Source organism: Myotis brandtii, unplaced genomic scaffold (assembly GCF_000412655.1).
Source record: "Myotis brandtii unplaced genomic scaffold, ASM41265v1 scaffold297, whole genome shotgun sequence".
NCBI classification, from domain to species: Eukaryota; Metazoa; Chordata; class Mammalia; order Chiroptera; family Vespertilionidae; genus Myotis; species Myotis brandtii.
In genome coordinates, this window is record NW_005361351.1 from 2,768,441 (window position 1) to 2,788,633 (window position 20,193).

At 41.2% G+C, this 20,193-nt stretch overlaps 1 protein-coding gene across 1 annotated transcript in view; it reads left to right on the top strand.

The window, feature by feature from the left end:
• Nucleotides 1-20,193, top strand: part of PITRM1 (pitrilysin metallopeptidase 1) — a 36,561-nt gene that overhangs the window by 200 nt on the left and 16,168 nt on the right. The window contains exons 2-13 of the mRNA XM_005869526.2: nt 3,657-3,759; nt 4,979-5,085; nt 5,928-6,079; nt 6,776-6,987; nt 8,267-8,427; nt 10,851-10,977; nt 12,088-12,176; nt 12,857-12,985; nt 13,858-13,971; nt 16,444-16,540; nt 17,058-17,192; nt 18,356-18,494. Coding sequence (XP_005869588.1) covers nt 3,657-3,759; nt 4,979-5,085; nt 5,928-6,079; nt 6,776-6,987; nt 8,267-8,427; nt 10,851-10,977; nt 12,088-12,176; nt 12,857-12,985; nt 13,858-13,971; nt 16,444-16,540; nt 17,058-17,192; nt 18,356-18,494 — 1,565 coding nt within the window. The remainder of the gene's footprint in view (nt 1-3,656; nt 3,760-4,978; nt 5,086-5,927; nt 6,080-6,775; nt 6,988-8,266; nt 8,428-10,850; nt 10,978-12,087; nt 12,177-12,856; nt 12,986-13,857; nt 13,972-16,443; nt 16,541-17,057; nt 17,193-18,355; nt 18,495-20,193) is intronic.

Sequence of the window (20,193 nt, forward strand, 5' to 3'; positions counted from 1 at the left end):
CTCCTTGGGCAGAAGGTGCCGCCTCACAGCTCTCTGCTTTGGAGACTCCCGCCCCCCCGAAACTCCTCGCCGTCGGCTCCAGTACCCCAAACTCCTCTTCTGGGGCTCCTGCTTCCCCTTCCCCCTCTTCTGGGGTTCCAGGACTCCTAGACCCCTTCGCTTGGGCCTCTTGGACCCCTAAACCCCTTCGCCTGGGCCTCTTGGATCCCTAGACCCCCTCGCATGGGCCTCTTGGACCCCTAGAACCACTGGCCTGGGCCTCTCGGACTCCTAGATGCCCACGCCAGGGGTTCCCGTACGTCGAGGCCTCTTGTCCAGGGTTCTGTACCCCGAGAACTCTCTTCTGTAGCTTTTGTACCCCAAAACCCGTCTCCTGGGGCTCCTGGACTCCTAGACCCCTCGGGGTTCCAGTACCCCGAGGTATCTCGCTTGGGGCTCTCACCCTGAAACCCCTGTCTGAGCCATATCTCAAGACTCCTCATCGGTGGCTCCTGTATCCCGAGACTCCCTCACCCCGGGTCCTCTACCCGAGACCACTCGCCTGGGGCTCCTGGACTTTTAAGACCCCTCTCTTGGGGGCTCCTGTACCCCCAAATCCCGCTCCTGGGGCTCCGGTACCGACCTTTAACGGGGCTCCTGTATTTTTAGAGCCCTCTCCTGGGGCTTTTGTACCCCGAGACCCCTCACGGTGGGCCCTAGTACTCCTGGACTCCTCCCTGTGGGCCCCAGTACCTTCAGACCCCTCCTCTGGGGCTCCTGGACTCCAGGAGCCAGCACCCCAGCCTGAAAACCCTTTCAGGGCCTGAGTGACAGATCCTTAGTTCCTCCTGATGGGTGTGCATGCCCCCTCCCTCCCATGGCTTCCCCTGCCCAGCAACCTGCCCCCACCCACCCCAAGGAAGGGAGTTCCTGTCCAGGATCCAGGGTTGGGGTGATGGCAGCGAGGTTAGTGTGCAGTAAAGCAGGGCCAGGCCCAGGGAGCTGTCCTGTGACCCCCTTTCCTTTGGGACCTCGGAGTGGGTGGCCCTGAGTGCAGGTTGTCAAGGCGTTTGAAGTGAAGGTGGTCATTGATGCGGGTTTTAATGTGTGATAAAAGTGGCAGTTTATGGGTCTCGTTAATATGTTTGCCCCCCTTTTTTGCTGTTGGCCTAGAGCAGTGATGGCGAACCCTTTGAGCTCGGCATGTCAGCATTTTGAAAAACCCTAACTTAACTCTGGTGCCGTGTCACATATAGAAATTTTTTGATATTTGCAACCATAGTAAAACAAAGACTTATATTTTTGATATTTATTTTATATATTTAAATGCCATTTAACAAAGAAAAATCAACCAAAAAAATGAGTTCGCGTGTCAGAGGTGTCATAGGTTCGCCATCACTGGCCTAGAGTCTTTAAGAGACCCGAGGCTTCCACAGGAAGTACTTAAATTTAAGCTGCTGCCTTTTAATAACATTGTAGCCTCCAGGATTAGAACTTTTTAAAATGACTCTATTTATGGAAAAACATTACATTTGGTTTTCAACCTTGAATGAGTGCCATGTCCTATGAGTTTGTAAAGTGTAACATTTTACTAAGCTAAGTTTAGTTTCATGGTCATTCACAAAACCTTGTTCAACTTATGGTACTGTGAGCCTAGGAGGTGAAGAAATAGGGGAGTATGTGTCGGGGTGCCCTCATGGTCTTGGAGCAATGTCATCTGTGTAGTTGATTGCTAGAAGGTGTATGGGGGGAGAGCCCATGTTGCCCCTGACAGTCATACAGTTGGCTGTTTTGCTTTTTGTGGTTGGGTTCTTGATGATACATAACTTTTTAAAGTATCCCACAACTCTAGAATTTGCCGAATCAATAAGGAAAATGTTGGCTGATTATAATATCTCCATGATATTGCCTGAGTTTTTGTTTCTTTTCTGTACATATCTTTAAAAGAAATATTTTTGTGAGATATGTTAATGTAGGAAATCCCATAAAACACACAATATAGATAAGAAAACTTATATTTAAAAAATAAGTTGTGTCCCCATTACCCAGTTTAAGGTTACCCCTAATCCGTCATAACCCTCCCTCCCTCTTAGATGTAATTTCTCTCCTGGTTTACAGAAATTATGTCCTTGCTTTCCTTTATAGTTTTACCATCTACTGGTATATAACATTCCTACAATACAGTGTTAACCTGTTTGAACAATACCTGCTTAGGAGAACACTGTTTATCCTTTGAATTTGTATTTTTATTTTTTTGGTTCAGGGTTGCTCAACCCACATTTCTGTAACATGTAGTTGTAGTCTGTTCTGATGGCTGAGTTTATTGATTGAACAGTGCACAGTTTATCCACTCTCTGTTGGTGCCAGCCTTGTTGTACATGTGTGCTGGTGCTCCAGGACAGGTTTCCAGGACATCTGCAGGTTCCCCCACAGTCCAAAAGCAGGCACTTCCTGTGAAACCTCTCCTCTGCTGAAATGACATAAAGCAAAAGGCAATTACCATTAATTAATATAGAACATTTTTTGAGTAGTCCCAAACCCCCAAAATAACCTGCCAAATTATACCAATGAGCCCATAAAATAACACTGACACATAGTAAAAGGCAGAATGCACACAATAAGTCGAGATTCAGTATAGACGTTCACAGATACAGCTCAAAGCTCTGGTGGCGAGATGCTGAGAGGCTGCTTCCGCTTCCCAGGGAAGGAGCTTGGTGGGGCCACGCTCCCTGCTCTGGGTGCGCGCTGCCTCTGTAGTGGCTCCTGCAAAACAAACACGGGATGCTATTTCATATTTCAGCCTTTTTTCGTAAAAGAGAAGATCCCTTTGGGATTTCTTTTGGTTATTGAAACAGATAGTGATGTAGGTCTCCTAAAGTGAAGTGGCAGAAGGTGAACTTTGAAAAGCAGGGGATACCTGCATGTCAGGGCGCATGAACTACTAGCTAAGTGATGCCAAATGCTGTTCCCAGTCACTGTTGCTGTTTTAACTCCCAGGAGCAGTGAGAGAGCTTTTGGTGTTACTAGACTTCTTAGTTTTCACCATTTGGTGGGTGTGTCATGGGACTTCACTGTAGTTTGAGTTTATTGAGATACTGTGATGGAAAAAGCATTTTGACATGAGATTTTATATATATGTATATGTGTATATGTATATATATATATATATATACATACACAACTCAGGGAAATCGGTGTCAGAATTGCATTATAGTTATTTATATACCTGTACAAATAAAGGTTTTCTTTTGTTTGTTTTGTTAATCCAAATTCATTGATTTTTAGAAGTGGAAGGGAAGTGGGAGAGACACAGAGAAACATGGATGTGTGACACACCGATTGGTTGCCTCCTGCACATGCCCCAACCTAGGGCTGAGAATCGAGCCCAGGTTACTTCAGTCCGAGGGCTGATGCTCTATCCACTAACTCAAACCGGTTTTCAATGTTTAATTATTAGTTGATGTTATGAAGCTTTAGTTGAGTTGAGATAAAAGATTATTAAAAATTGAAGGAACTTTGCTAGAAATTAGTTTTCTGGAATGTGTTTGGAAGATTCAAGGTTTAATTTTTCTTGGCATTATCTTAGTCATATGACAGTATTTTCATTATGTGGCTGAACTCTGTGAGCCCAATTTTCCTGCAAATCTTCTAACTTTGATGACTTTCCTTAACTGTAGCAGTGCCCATCCCAGAGCATGGAGGTGGAATAGTACGAAAGCCTGCGAGAGGGCGCTGCAGTACCAAGTCGGAGAGAAGATCCATGGATTCACCGTGAGCCAGGTAAGGCCTGTCCTGACCTCTTTAATGGAGCTTGTGAGGGCCTTCGAGTGGACCCTGGATCTGTTTTCATCTTTCTTTCACGCCCTGGCCTCCTCCTGCTTCACAGTAGGTGCTCAGTGTGTGTGTGGAGTCTGCAATGAAAGTACTTCCTAAGAACAGGTCCCCAATCCTATCCCTGAACTCCTTCTGATTTTAGAAAGTAAACCAAACTCATTAATGTTTCTAACCTGGCAGTCCACACTGAATGACCCACATTCATTCAGGTCTTATCATCAAATGTTCTAACCTGGCAGTCCACACTGAGTGTGATACACAAAGATTCTGAATGACCCACATTCATTCAGGTCTTATCATCAAATATGTTTGCTGCAACGTTAAGCAAAAACTTTCTGTTTTTGAGCCATGTGGGTTTCAGAATTATGGGAAAGAGATTGTGTTTCTATCTTTACTTAAGTTATGTTAAAAAGGATTTTAATTTTGTTCTTGTGTTGCTTAAACTTCTGCTTTTTTTTTCCTTTAATGCAGTAATTGAGAAATATGTGTTTCACACGATTGGCTGGTTGTTGGCTTCCTGCTGTGCTTGACATGCTGACATGCACAAGGGCAAACAGCTCACATTCTAGAGGACCCCTGCAGGGGTAATACAGGCATAGTGGGATGAACGTCATGGTGGAAGTGCAGAGAGCCAAAGGAAGGCAGGAGGTGGGGGGAGCTGCATGGTGGAAGGAGAAGGCAAGGTTCCTGGAGAGGGGGTGTTTATAGAGAAGGGGGCGGTTAAGTTCAGAAGGAAAGTCACCATCTGTCTGTAGGGCCACATTCGTAGAGCCAGTGATGTGGGGCTCTCCCAAGGCAGGGTCCTGGAACGGTGAAGCATGACAGGGTGAGCCCTAAAGGCCATGCAAAGGGATTAGGATTGCTACTGCAGTATGGTGATGACACCTTATTTGGATTCTTTTATTTTTCAAGGTTTTTCCCCCAGTTTTATTGAGAAATAATTGACATCCATCACTGTATAAGCTTAAGGTGTAGTAAGCATTCTAAAAGGAGAGGTGTGTATGTATGATTGTCAGCCTAGCTCTTTCTTTGCTCATCGGCAAGATTTGGGGTTGGGACAGGTGGTGCCTGATGTGCCTCCAGCCAGGCCCTCAGTGGATTTAATGTAACCATTCAGAATGCCTTTCCAATTGAGTTTGGCCTCATGTTCTTGTTGTTGATTCAGGTAACGTCTGTCCCGGAACTGTTCCTGACCGCCGTAAAGCTCAGCCATGACGGCACAGGAGCAAGGTACTTGCACCTGGCCCGAGAAGACACGAATAACCTGTTCAGGTGAGTGGGCACCTTGAGAACACATTCTTAAACTTTTCTCCTTAGAGCAGCAGTTCTCAACCTGTGGGTCGTGACCCCTTTGGGGGTCGAATGACCCTTTCACAGAGGTTGCCTAAGACCATCGGAAAACACATATATAATTACATATTGTTTTTGTGATTAATCACTATGCTTTAATTATGTTCAATTTGTAACAATGAAATTGGGGGTCACCACAACATGAGGAACTGTATTAAAGGGTCTCGGCATTAGGAAGGTTGAGAACCACTGCCTTAGAGCATCACCATGGTTTAAAGAAATGATACTGACAGTGCCCTGAAAATATAAGGAAAAGATTAAATGACTACATTCTCAGCTATGTACAGTAGAGTTTACATTTGCAGTCAGTGATTGTATACATTACTAGAGACCGGGTGCATGGATTCATGCACTGGTGGGGTCCCTTGGCCTGTTCTGTGGGTCTCCAACATCCCCTGAGGGGTCCTGGATTGTGAGAGGGCGCAGGACAGGCCGAGGGACCACACCGGTGCATGACTGTGGTCAGGGAGGGACCGGGGAGGGCTCTAGCGTGTATCTGGCCCATCTCGCCCAGTCCCGATTGGCTGGACCCCAGCAGCAAGCTAACCTACCGGTTGGAGCATCGGCTGCCCGGTGGTCAGTGCACATCATAGCTACCGGTCGAACGGTCGCTTAGGCTTTTATATAGAGAGAGTCTGCAAACATTTTTATTAGAGATTACCATGTTAGAATGATTAATTCCAGTAATCCGGGGTAATGGCACATTTGGAAGCTATTGGACGGTGTGAGCTAACATGCCCGTGGTGGCTCTTTTCTGGCTGTAGCGTTCAGTTCCGCACCACTCCCATGGACAGTACCGGGGTCCCGCACGTTCTTGAACATACAGTCCTGTGCGGCTCTCAGAAGTACCCATGCAGAGATCCTTTCTTCAAAATGTTGAACAGGTCACTGTCCACTTTTATGAATGCCTTCACAGGTAAGACTAACATCTTGGCCTGAGACTGCGGTTGGGTCTGTTTCTAAGATAAAGGAGGGTAGTTGGGCCCTGGAGACAAGAATAAACTTATTCTCAGGTCTAGTTGAAAGATATTAGAAATTTAATCCTTTAGGAAAGCCACATTGTGATTGGATTAGAAAAACTGGAGTTTTAGCCCTGAATGGGTGACTCAGTTGCTTGGAGTGTTGTCCCATACACCAAGAGGTTGCCGGTTCAATTCCCGGTCAGGGCACATACCTAGGTTGCGAGTTTAGTCCCTGGTTGGTATGAGTACGGGAGGCAACCAATTGATGTTTCTCTCTCTCCCTTTCTCTCTCTATGAAATCAATTAAAAAAAAAAATCCTCCTCCTGTGAGGATTTTTAAAAAAGCAAAACAAAACTAGAGTTTTAGGAAAAAGGCATGTGAGGTTTTTCTGGAAAAGGTCAAAACTGTTTCCTTTGGAGAATATTGCTATGAATTTCGGCATTTGTAGCATTATGTTATGTTGATTGCTGTGGTGTTTTGAGTTTTATTTTGGAGAAATAGGAGAGTCAACAGGCTGGCGGTGTGCACAGAAGTGCTGTTACAAGTGCAGTTAAAGAGCAAATTCATTGGGCTGCCTTGCTAGGCCTGTGAGGTAACTGGTGCTGGACCATAGTTCCTGATGTTTTAAAATCTTTCCTTTTGTTTTCAGCTAGTGACTATACTCTCTACCCGTTTTCCACACAAAACCCCAAAGACTTCCGGAATCTCCTGTCCGTGTATTTGGATGCAGCCTTTTTCCCCTGCTTGCGAGAACTCGATTTCTGGCAGGAGGGATGGCGACTGGAACATGAGAATCCGAGTGACCCCCAGACAGCCTTGGTCTTCAAGGGGGTTGTCTTCAATGAGATGAAGGGAGCGTTTGTGAGTTTTTTCCTTTCTATATTGTATTAAAAGCAATACATTTTAATGTATTTCATTTTACTGTATTTCATTTTACTCTGTAAAATATTGAAATATAAGTAGGTTTGGAAAATAATCGACATCCTGCTATGTCATTTAATATTCTCATTGTGTGAGGTTTATTAGCTGGCGGAACAATGAAGGGCCAGGCTCCCGGTCACCCTAGAACTTGCTCTTCCAGACGAGCAGTTCTGTGGTCTGGGGACCCCGTATATGATCTGTAGGAGGTCTGTGAGAAAATAATATTTTCATGACAGAAGTAAGACATCTGTCTTTGCCACCTCATTCCTGCCGAGCATGCAGGAAATTCCCCGAGACCATGGTGCACAGTGTGTGATGTCAGCACAGAAGCAGGTAGAGACGCCAGCTCCCTTCCATGAAGCTGGACTTTAAAGAGATTTGTAAAATATGTAAAATAGTCATTTTTCTCAACAGATTTTTGTTTTGTATGAAAAGTAGTTTTTTAAAAATACTGGTTAACATGTTATTTGTGGGTTAAGTTAGTGATTAAATAGTTTTCAGTTTCAGTTTTAATTTCTAATGTAGAAAAATTATATACACACACCTCTACATGATCAAGAAACTCAAATCATCAGAAGCTCTTTGGGGACCTCACTAATGTTTGGGAGAATGAAGGGCCAGACAGTTTGAGACCCTCTGTCCTGGGCCCTGTCCTAGCCCCTGACTTTGGAGACCTGCCCTGACCTGTGGTATGGCTTGTGTGATCTGTGCTGCTCCCTTTCCCTTGCTGACTGGCGGCTGTGTCTTAACTTCAGTTCTCGGTTTGGGCATCATTTCTTTCAAACACGTTAAAACTCAAGTTAGGATGACTGCTTTCCCTCTGGATATCCATAGGAACGCCCATACACCTCGTGGGCAGAGGGAGCCCAGGACATCTTTCCCACAGCCTCCCCTGTGTGGTTCATCACCCAGGGTCTACTGCAAAGTGGATGCACCCTCTCTCCCAAGAGAGCAGTCCCTGGTCCTGCGCACAGATCATGAGTGAACTGGGTGCTTTGTTAAACACTATGTGTGGACACCCTTGTTTATCATTGGGACGGTTTTATTCGCGAGGTGTTATAGGTACATGCTCCCAGGATGTGGTTAACTTGCTCTGTGTGGACACCCTTGTTTATCATTGGGACGGTTATAGGTACATGCTCCCAGGATGTGGTTAACTTGCTGTGTTGTAATAATGTGTATACTATGCTACATATATGTGTATTTTTTTAATTTGAAGACAGATAACGAGAGGATATTCTCACAGCACCTTCTGAACCGCCTCCTTCCTGACCACACGTATGCGGTGATCTCTGGTGGTGACCCATTGTGCATCCCAGACCTCACGTGGGAGCAGCTTAAACAGTTCCATGCTACGCATTATCACCCCAGTAATGCCAGGTGATGTTTTGTTTTTAAGGTTGGATGGTGTTGGATTATGAGTTGACTTGCTTTTTCTTACACAGTGATAAGCTTCTCTCACATTTATCAGGGAAATGTTTGCTTAAGAGCCAAGTAAATTGAGATAAGATTCTTCACTCATAAATTGCCTTTCTCATTTACTTGGACACTCAGTCTAAAGGTCTGCAGTGACACTCTTGCAGCCCAACATGGTGGTTACCCACCTCCTGGAGGAGGGCCTGGGCCCACCCTCCTCATAGGGCGGAGTGACAGGTGCCCATAGCTTCATGCCTCAGTCCCAACAGTGCCCCAGGAATGGCGGTGGCAGTTATTAAACCTTGGATACTTAATTTTTGATAAATTGCTTATTTCAGAGATCACTAAAAATTAAACGCTAATAAAGGGAACTACAAATATGAGGGTTTACCCTCAATACGTGGATTATTGAGCCTAAAATATAAAGATATTTTCTTACATGAGATAATACCATTTTCACATTTAAGAAAATAAAAGACTTGCTCAAAGCCACCTACTACAAATTCAGACTTTCCAGTTGTCCCCCAAATTTGTGACCTAAGTGAGGCCCACAAATTGCCTTTCATCATCATTATGTCTTTTTAGTACCCTTTGTGTAGGATGGAGTCCCCTCTGTTTTCATTGAAACTGAAGAAAGTAGGCAGGTTGCCTCTGGATTTTCTCAAAACTTATGCCAGTGGGGTTTTCTAAAAACTTTCTGGGCGTCTGATTGCCTTTCTGTGGCATTGGTGGGTGTGTTCGTGTGTTTCCCAAAGGGGACTTGGCTTCAAAGACTCAGTTACCTTCATAGTTGATGCCTGCATCCCTGCTGCATCCAGATGTCTCGGACCTGCTTACACAGGGGGAAGCTGCAGCTGGTTGCGGGTCCCACGGTGACAGCGATACCCACTGTAAAGCTGGTTCCTGCCAGACCAAGGCGTAGGCTGGGGTGGTAACCAGCACCTTGTGGACATTGAGTTCCTCATCCACCTGTGCATGTTCTCATATTCATTGACGATTCTTGCCTGGAGCAATTCCTTCAGTAGAGTTAGTAAAGCTTTCTCAATAATAATTCCACATGAATTAGCTGGGCTTCTGTACAGAAGAGCTTTCCCCGTCCACGGGGCGGTGGGTTACCCTGAAGACAGGATTCTGAGGGGAAAGGCCGGGTGCTTGTTTCCCTTCGCTGTCCAGTTTTGGGGAGAGGCATGGCGGCAGTTGCTCTTCCAATAAAGATACCCTTTTCTTTCTGGCCTTGTTTGGTTTGTTTTATTTTTTAATATCATTATACTCATATACATATTTTTATATATGTGTATATCTGAGGTGTGAGATCACATGGATTTTTTAATTAATCTTTTTATGTTCACATGTCCCAAGTATGGCCCAAGGGAGCTCCCTCAAGCTCATCCTGTCGGACAGTTTCAGTCTTCAGTAACTGTTTTCTGTCCTCCTACCCAAACCCAGGCTCTTCCTGCTCCAGGTGTGCAGCTAGTCATTTCCCAAGGTGGCCTGTGACTCATGGGGACAGACATTTATAGACTCGTGTCTGCACGGCGCTACTGTTTGAGTGGAAATTTTTTAAGGATCTTTTAGATACTCATTCCCCAAATGTTTTTTATTTTTTATTTTTTTTGTTAATCCTCACCTGAGGATATTTTTCCGTTGATCTTTTAGAGAGAGGGAAAGACAGAGAGGAACATCAATGTGAGAGAAACACATCAATTGGTTGCCTCCTGCATGCACCCCGACCAGGGCCAGTGCCAGGGAGGAGCCTGCAACTAAGATATGTGCCCTGGACCGGAATTGAACCCAGGACCCTTTGGTCCGCAGGTCGATGCTCTATCCATTGAGCCAAACCAGCTAGGGCTCATTCCCAAAATTTTAACCGCAACCGACATTATATTAAAGTAGAAGATCAACTCTATGATTATAACCCTTTCCCCCTGGCTGAATAAATGTGTTGGTTTCAAAACATGTGTAATCTGAAATTTGTAGCCTAAAATTGAACTTTGTGAAACTCTTTATCTTTCAGTCTTACATGGATTATTGTGTTACTGTAGCCAAGGTCACAAAGTAGTTTAACATAAAACTTATTTGGTTTTTTATCACCATTAGAGATTTAAAATGAAGAGCAGTTATTGCCAAATTTACATTTAATTCTTCCTGTACAACTTTTGTTTGGTTTGAACCACCTATTTATAAAAAGAGCAAAAGCATCTGTTTGGTGTTTATAGTTAAACTAAGTGTAAAAAAAAAAGTGTTCCTCTATAAAGTTCATTTCCACTTTGAAGCCGCTTGTTATCAGCTAATATATGTGTATGTGTGTATGTATATAAAAAGGCCATCTGTGCTGATTTCTAATCTTTTAAACTAAAATAGACTAATATATTCTCTCAAATTTTTAGGTTCTTTACTTATGGTAATTTTCCACTAGAACAGCATCTGGAACAAATTCATGAAGAGGCTCTGAGTAAATTTCAGAAAATTGAGCCACGCACCACCGTGCCGCCTCAGAAGCCTTGGGATAAGCCGGTGAGTGCGCCCAGAGGATAATCAGTGTTGTACCAGCCTGTTAGTATGTGGAGACAAAGACTCCAATTGTGTGTTGATAACGGGATTTAAAATGTGGTTGTGAGCTCTTCTCAAACCTAAAGAAGGTTACAGTAAAGCCTCATTATAACAGACTAATTCAGGCGAGGGGTGTCCGTTAAAGCTGAAAGTCCGTTATATAATAAGGTAGGTTTTCCAAATGCATACCTTAAAAAATTGGCAAATTAATTAGTTTACCTGTTTTTACTTATGTGGACACGTTTGTGTAATTAAAATTAAGTATGTATGAAAAGTTTAATTTCATAGAAAAGTTTTCTATATGTATAACTGTCATTTTAAATTTATACTGAATAGGTCTAGTAAATTCGAACATTCCCCTGTCATCTCAAGTAAATGGTTGGGGCGTGGCTTAGTGCACATCAGAACATTTGCCACATGAATTAAAACTGCTGCAGAAAGACCCACCATGAGCACGAAGCAGTGTGATCACGTGCTAATCCTTTCCCGAAAATTTAGAAGCAGTGGCTCTTGAATTTAAATATGTAGACTATAGTTGTAGACATGTAATATTTATTTATGTCAGCGAAATTACTAGTGTTTTTTCCAACATATGACCTATTTGCTAAAATTTGTTAAAAGTAACAGTGAATTAATAACAAAAAATAACCTGTTAATTTAATTACCTATAAGCAAGTCTTGGTTAAAAGCATTTTAAAATCAACTGGGTATTAATTTTCACATATGACATGTAGACCTGTAATTTTGTGGGTTAAGTCTGAAGTCCATTAAGTTGAGGTTTGCAAAATTGAGTATTTGCTGTAATTTTTTTTTTTTGTCTAAAGTTTTTCTCCTTTTTCCCTGATTGATGCCCCCCCACCCCAGACTTTTCCCACCCCTGAGGGCAAGCTCCCACCGCCCCAGTGTTTGTGTCCATTGGTTATGCTAATATGCATGCATACAAGTTACTGTTTTTGTCTTAAAACAAAGTTAATTTAATGAAAAGCATCTCTTGGACCATTTTATTCCTCTAGGTAATCTATACTAGTTTAAACCCATTCATTCACGTGCTGTGCCTACTTCATGGTTTTACAGAGGGAATTTCAGATCACCTGTGCTCCGGACTCAATGGCTGCAAGTTCCTCTAAACAAACAACCATCAGTGTCAGCTTCCTCTTACCAGAGTAAGTATCCATGTGGAAGTAGGAGACGCAGGTGAGCAGGGTCAGATTTAGTTCTCCAGTCAGGTATGAATGGTTGGGAGGTTAGGGTTCAGGGTTACAGCAGGTAGGTCTTGGATGTCAGTGGGGTTTCTGACAATGTCTAGAATAGTTTGAGGGGAAATCTCTGAGTAGCTGTTCTGAAGGAAAGTAACTTCTTCCTCACTGCATTTTAAAGCTCAATTCTAGAGAAAAAAATGGGCTCAGAACAGAAGTCGTTACCATTGGGGTCACAGGTGGCTGAGTGTGAGAAGAGCACTGTGAACGCTGCTGAAGGGTGTGGGCAGCGAGGAACCCTGCCTCACTCCACCCATCAGGGTTGTCTGCCATGTAGTGTGACAGTGCGGTTCGAATTGAAGTAGTACTATGTCAGAGTGCTTGCACACACTCCTGCAGTAGCATTCAGTATGCAGCTAAACTGACTCTATGGTTTGGACTCCCAAAAAAGTCCTAGTATAATTACTCTCTTTTGCTGATATAACTATTAAAATAGAGGTTGGAATGCAAGAATTTCTACTAGAACTTCAACTTCTTTGGAAAAAAGTGTAAATGTAGTACTGATTATAATGATTTTGAAAACATAAGGGACAATGGTTTTCTCTTTTTCTCTTCAACCCCCTACCCACGTCCCTTTTAAAATGAAGGATCACTGACACATTTGAATCCTTCACATTAAACCTTCTGTCTTCACTCTTGATCGGCGGGCCCAACTCCCCCTTCTACAAAGCCTTAATTGAATCTGGACTCGGCACAGACTTTTCTCCTGATGTTGGGTAAGATTTATCTTCAGATGAGATCATTGGTTGCTATTGGGGGCAGTTTTGACATTTGACAATGTGACACATTTTTATTTGTCACAACTGGGGAGGGAGGGTTACTACCAGGTGGTGGGTGGGGCCATGGAGGTAAGATGCTTCACATCCCACAGTCACAGGATGGCCCCTCCTGCCCCAGCACAGAACTGTGCACTAGAGTACGGATCCAGTACAAGCTAACACATTGTAGACCAGTGGTTTTATTGCTAGCTTTATCCAGTGATCAGATAAGTTTCTATTGAACGAGTACAAAAACATTTTACATAAATGTTAAAGGCACACTTTAAAATTAAATACCCATTGTATTTTGAAGTTATTTATTACATGTTCTTACAAGCTAATATCTTTTTAAAGTATGATACTTTGTAAAATACTGTGTAATGTGAATCGAGAATTCTCGTGATCCATCCACAGTGTGTTAACTTATGTTCCCTACAGGGGGTATCTGGAAAAAGGCAGCTTTTTAAAGATCTCAGAATGGCATACTGGTATCTATTTTAAAAGTCAGGTTGTTAAATATTGTTAGAAATCTTAAGGTTTTGTAAAACTGAGCAGTTCTCTATTTTTAGGTTTATTTTGCCATAACTCTAAAGTTTAAGTTGTAGTGATGTTTAGAAATGTTAAAAAGATGTGGTGTCACTGTGATCAACTATGTCTGAGAAACAGGTATGTGAGGATACGGCTTTCATTGCTTTGTCCTGGAGGACTTGGGAGTTTAATGTTCTTAGCTCTGTTCTGCAGTATATTTGATCTTGAAATGAAGAAGTGCATGGTGAGTGAGTGATGGAAGCCATACGGACTGTAATGCATGATCACCTTTCCTATTCTAGATACAATGGCTACACACGGGAGGCCTACTTCAGTGTGGGCCTGCAGGGGATCGCCGAGAAGGACATTCAGATGGTCCGAGACATAATTGACAGGACCATTGACGATGTCATCATGTACGTATGACCCTCTGCACCAATTTGCTCGCCTTCTCAGTTCCTAAATACTTCACAGCAAGGTCCAGCCTTCTCCATTATTGGCCATCTCTACATAACCTCACGTTTAGTTGCTTAAATATTATCTCTGCTCTCTTGTTGCAAAAACATTTGTTTTAGTACTTCCGTCATTTTTATTACTAAATAATATTCCATGTGTTACATACCACAGTTTATCCATTCATCACTTCATAGACATTGGGGTTGTTTCCACTATTTTTGGAGGCTTGGATGAATAATGCTGCTATGAACATTTACTAGTATGTATAAGCTTTTGTGTGGAGACATGTTCTCTTTTCTCTTGGCTAGATAACCCAGAGTGGAATTTCTGGGTCAAGTGGTACCTCTGTATTTAACTTTTTGAAGAATTTTTAAATCAAATTGTTTTGCAAAGTCACTGCACCAAGTTAAACCCAACCCAAAATTTATGAGAGCTCCAAATTGTCTAATGTTTAGGATAATCAAATTGTTACAGATCTTCCACTAATTTTCTGGTTTATGATTATTATATCCATCCTGGTGGATTTGAAATAGTCTCTTTTTTTTTTTTTTTTGGTTAATCCTCAACTGGGGTTATTTTTTTCCATTGATTTTTAGAGAGAGTGGAAGGGACGGGGAGAGACAGAGAGAGAAACATTGATGTGAGAGAGATACATCAGTTGGTTACCTCCCGCATACACCTGGACCAGGGCCAGGGATCAAGCCTGCAATTGAGGTACGTGCCCTTGGCCAGAATCAAACCCATGACCCTTCAGTCCATAGGCCGATGCTCTAACTACTGAGCGAAATTGGCTAGGGCTGAAGTAGTCTTGATTTGCACTTCCCTAATGATAAGTGATGTTGAACATCTTTTCATTTGCTTACTGGCCACTGTGTATCTTCTTAGGAATAATGTGTATTCAAATTCTTGATCCGTTTTTTAATTGGGTTATGTGTTTTTTAATTCTGTGATTGTGAAAGTTATTTAAATATTCTGTATTCAAGGCCCTTATCAGATAACCTGGTTTGCAAATATTTTCTCCCATCATATGGCTTGTCTTTTTGCTTTCTTGGTGGTGACCTTATCACCCAAAGTTAATCTCCTGCCATCACCATGTATTTGACCCCCTTTATCCTTTTCATCCTCTCCCCACCCACCTTCTCCTCTGGTAACCACCACACTGTTATCTGTGTCTATGAGTTTGTTTGTTCCTTTGTTGCTTTTTATTTTATATCCCCCATTTGAGTGAAATCATATGGTTCTTGTCCTTTTCCTTCTGACTTATTATTATTATTTTAAAAATATTTTTATTTCAGAGAGGAAGGGAGAGGGAGAGAGAGATAGAAACACCAGTGATGAGAGAGAATCATTGATCCAGTTGCCTCCTGCACACCTCCTATTGGGGATTGAACCCAGGCATGTGTCCTGACTGGGAATTGAACCATGACCTCCTGGTTCATAGGTTAATGCTCAACCTATGAACATGGGCAGAGCTGTATGTCTTCTTGGGAAAAGTGTCTGATCAGGTCCCTCTGCCCATATTTTAATTGGATTGACTTGTGTGTGTGTGTGTGTGTGTGTGTGTGTGTGTGTGTGTGTGTGTAGTTGTATGAATTCTTTTATATATTTTGAGTATTAGCCCTTTATTGAAGGTATTGTTTTGCAAATATCTTCTCCCATTCAGTTGGTTGCCTTTTGATCTGTTGATGGTTTCTTACAGTACAGAAGCTTTTTAGTTTGATACAATCCCATTCATTTATTTTTATTTTTACTTTCCTTGCCTTGGGGTCAAGTTCATAAAGTCCTCTCTGAGACTAAGGTCTATATGTTTAGTACCTCTGTTTTCTGCTATGTATTTTATTGATTTGTTTTTAATTCTCACCTGAGGATATTTTTTCCATTGATTATTAGAGAGAGAGGCAGGGAGAGGAAGAGACAGAGAGAAACACCAATGTGAGAGAGACACATCGATTGGTTGCCTCCTGCATACCCCTGACCAGGGCTGGGAGCCTACAACCAAGGTACGTGCCCTTGACCGGAATTGAACCTGGGACCCTTCAGTCCACAGGCCAATGCTCTATCCACTGAGCCAAACCAGCTAGGGGTCTGTTATGTATTTTATTTTTTCATGTCTTATATTTAGGTCTTTAACCCATTTCGAGTTAATTTTTGTGTATGGTGTCAGATAGCAGTCTAGTTTTATTCTTTTGCATGTGGCTTTCTAATTTTCCCAGCACAGTTTATCGAAGAGGCTTTTCTTTCTCCATTGTATATTTTTGGCTCCTTTGTCAAAAATTAATTGCCCATATACATGTGGGTCTATTTCTGGCCTCTCAGTTCTGTTCCATTGGGCTGTATGTCTGTTTTTCTGCCAATACCATGCTGTTTTGATTATTGCAGCTTTGTATTAAGAAACATTTCTTTCAACATCTCTGTTTTCAATGTTTCTTTAGGAAAGGATTTGAAGATGATCGAATTGAAGCTTTACTTCATAAAATTGAAATACAAATGAAGCATCAGTCTGTCAGCTTTGGACTCGCCCTGACCTCTGTGTGTAATTTCTCAGCCGTCTCCTGTTTTTCTTTTTTTTTGTTACTTTTGGAATTAGTGGTTCTTAAAAATACTGTATAATTGCAATTCATAGAAACTTTCCCTTGAACCTTGAAAGTTATGCTATTTTGCATCTGATATAACTTTTAATTTAGTTTGTCTTTTTACTAGGTTGCTTAATTGGCTTTTTTTTGGTATCTTATGTTTATATGTAAAATAGATTTACACAGACCACTTTAAAGGAATTGATAATAAGTATTGATCTGTTGGTAATTATATTTTCTAAAAATAGTTTTAAACCTGTGCTTTTTCTTATTTTATTAGGGACAAAAAGGTTTAAAATTAATTTTTTCTTCTTTTAATCAAAGAATGACTTAATTTTCATTATAATTAGTCATCTGTGGTATTTTTTAAACATAGAAACAGATTTTAATAAAATGCCCTGCCTTTGATATTTACTGAGCTGATGTGGAGTTCATTGTGTAATATGCTTTGTGGATTTAAACCTCTGCTCCAGTACATAGCTTCCTGCTGGAACCACGATGGGGACCCTGTGGAGCTCCTGAAGCTGGGAAGTCAGGTGGCTCAGTTCAGGCAGTGCCTTAAGGACAATCCAAAGTTTTTGCAAGAGAAAGTGAAACAATATTTTAAGGTAAGAAAATTAGAGAATTTAAGTCTATAATTTTGAAGTTGAATTTTATAATGAAAGGAACATTGCGAACATAATCTACATTATGTAAATCAATTTCTGTTAATAAATAGGTGACATGATTTCTTAATTATTAATTAAAATTTTAAATGCTCATATTAACTTAAAAACTCGGTTTTCCAGATTCAGATGTGATTTGACTATGTGTTATGTTTTTACGTATGAGTATTTGTATTAACAAAACATATGCACATTTGTTAATAGAACATACAGAATATGAGAACAAGTCACCTACATGTGTGAATATTCTGGTTATTTTTATAAAGGATTCTTTTGATGCTTGCTCCTTATTTCTGTAGATTTCTGGGCATTTCTACTTGTTGTAAATTCCCTGGTAGATAGTTGTCAATATGGTAGAACTTCTAGCGAGACCTTGACCATGGTGGGGTCTGTCGTGAAGGCTGACTGCTGTACTAGGTGCCATTGTTTTGGTCATGGGGCATGATTTGGTCATTTGACCTTCAATCTCTCTAAGTTATTATAATTTATTTTGCATAAATGTTTTTTTTAATTCTCCCACTTCTCTGTAGTATTACATACACATGAGCATTTTGTGTGCTAGTGCTTTCAGTTGAAATAAATAAGAAAACACGTTAAGTCACCTAACATTTTTACATTAAGCTGATGTCTATTTTGTCTTCATAATTTATAATATGTTGAATGAAGATTCAGCCTTTGAGAGATTAATAGTATAATGAGGACTAGATAAAAATTAAATTTTTTCTAATTGTCTTCAATGTAGACTGAAGTTAAAAATTTATATTAGAAAGTGTCAACAGTTTCCTTCTACAACCAAGATGTAAAGAAAATGTTGAGTATTAATACATTTATGGTTGCAACATCATAACAATAATCACACTAATAATAGTAGTAACAGCATATATGAATTATGTAATTTCTACAAAGCAGGTATGATTGCAAGAATTTTATCTGGCTCACATACTCTCTCCAAGACAATCTTTGGATGAGTGCTGTCCTCACTATTTGAAATGGAACGTGGGACTCGGGACCAAGAGCACACAGGCAGAGAGGCTGGTTCAGCATGTCCGGCTTTAGTAACATCTTGTTTTAATTTGGCTCTTTTGTTGCTGTGGATGTTGTTGCAGAATAATCAGCATAAGTTGACATTATCAATGAAGCCAGATGACAAGTATTCTGAGAAACAAGCACAAATGGAAACAGAAAAACTGCAACAAAAGGTCAGCACTCTTTCTCTGGAGGACAAGCAGCAGATCTATGACAAAGGTCAGACTCTCAATTTTGTTCCTGGTCGTTTCTTAGCCTTTGCCCAACCCTGGTGAACTTCTTACTGAGGATATAGTTGCAGGCAAGTCTTATTTTGACCAACAGGTATTTGTTGGGCACCTGCGAAGTTCTGCATTGGGTGTTACGGGTTCAGACCTGATAGGATGGACGCTGTTCTCAGTAAATTCGCCCCCTGTCGTTGGGCGGGAAAGGCAGGAGTGGTGGAAATGAGGCAGCTTTAGAAGGTGTATTCACTTCATATATTTTATAAGAACTTCTGTTTATCAGGTGCTGTAACATGCCCCGTCCTGTGTTGTGTTGCAGTGTGTAGTGAACTGCCACCCAGCACTGTGGATGGTGTGAGCTGTGAGATCAGAGGAGGCGGGTCTCATCTCAGTGATGGGGAAAGGCGTGAGCTGTGGTGAAGGCACACTCGGGTCTGTGTGGTGCAGGTGCAGTGAAGACAAGAATTTCTTACAGCACCGAACATATACTTACTGGGAATCCCAGTGGTCCTACTCTTGTTTACTTAGAAGAAATGCAGTGTGTGTCCACACAAAACTAGAAATAACTCACATCTCCACGAACATATTTTGTCCATAAAATGCAATACTCCTGGGTCATAAAGAGGAACACACTCATTATTGGTGAATCTCAAAAGCCTTTGTTAAGGGAAATTAATTAGCCAGGCACAAAGAATACCTACTGAGTGAGAACATTTAATGAAACTCTAGAAATGGCAAAAGGACAGCGACAGAAGGCAGTTGAGGCCAGAGTGGGGGCGGGGAATAGCCTGCAGTGAGCCAAGAGGGCACTTCCTGGGTGCTGGAAATGTTCTGCATCATGATGTGGTGGTTCATTTGTCAAAACTTACTGAATTGTATTTTTTAAATTGTGAATTTCAACATGTGTAAATTATGTATTGATAAAGTCTCATTAAAATATACATGTAGTACACACAGAAATACAACACCCCCCTTTTAATCAAGCTAAGTTTGAGGCGATTTAATCTAGTAAAGGCAAAATTAGTGTCAACATGCAACCTATTATTCTTTATCTCTGAATTCTTTAGACATACGGCTATTTTAGATTTTCCCATAAATTTAACATGCTAATTGAATAATAAACACAAACTTTTGTGAGTGCCAGTTGACAAGTTCCATCTATCGTTTTTGGTTTTTATAATTGAGGTCTATTTGATATACTAATCTTGGGTGTACAACAAAATCATTTGCTATATGTATGTATTATGATGATTACAGTAAATCTAGTTAACATTTGCCACCATACATAGTTATAGGTTTTTTTCTTGTGATGAGAACTTTTAAGATTTACTCAGTAATTTTAAAATATGCAATATAGTGTTACTAACTTTAGTCACCATGTTATACATCTCATGACTTATTTTATAACCAGAAGTTTGTACCTTTGACCCCTTTCACTCATTTTCTACCTCCCACCCCTACCTCTGGCAACCACCAATCTGTTTTCTGTATCTATGAGCTTGGTTTTCTTTGTATCTGTATTTTTCCACATATAACTGAGATCATATGGTATTTGTTTTTTTCTAACTTATTCATTTAAAATAATGCCCTTGTTTCATTTGTGTTGTTACAAGTGAAAGGATTTCTTTTTTCTTTGTTTATGGGTGAATGATATCCAATTATGTATATACTAGAGGCCCAGTGCACAAAAATTT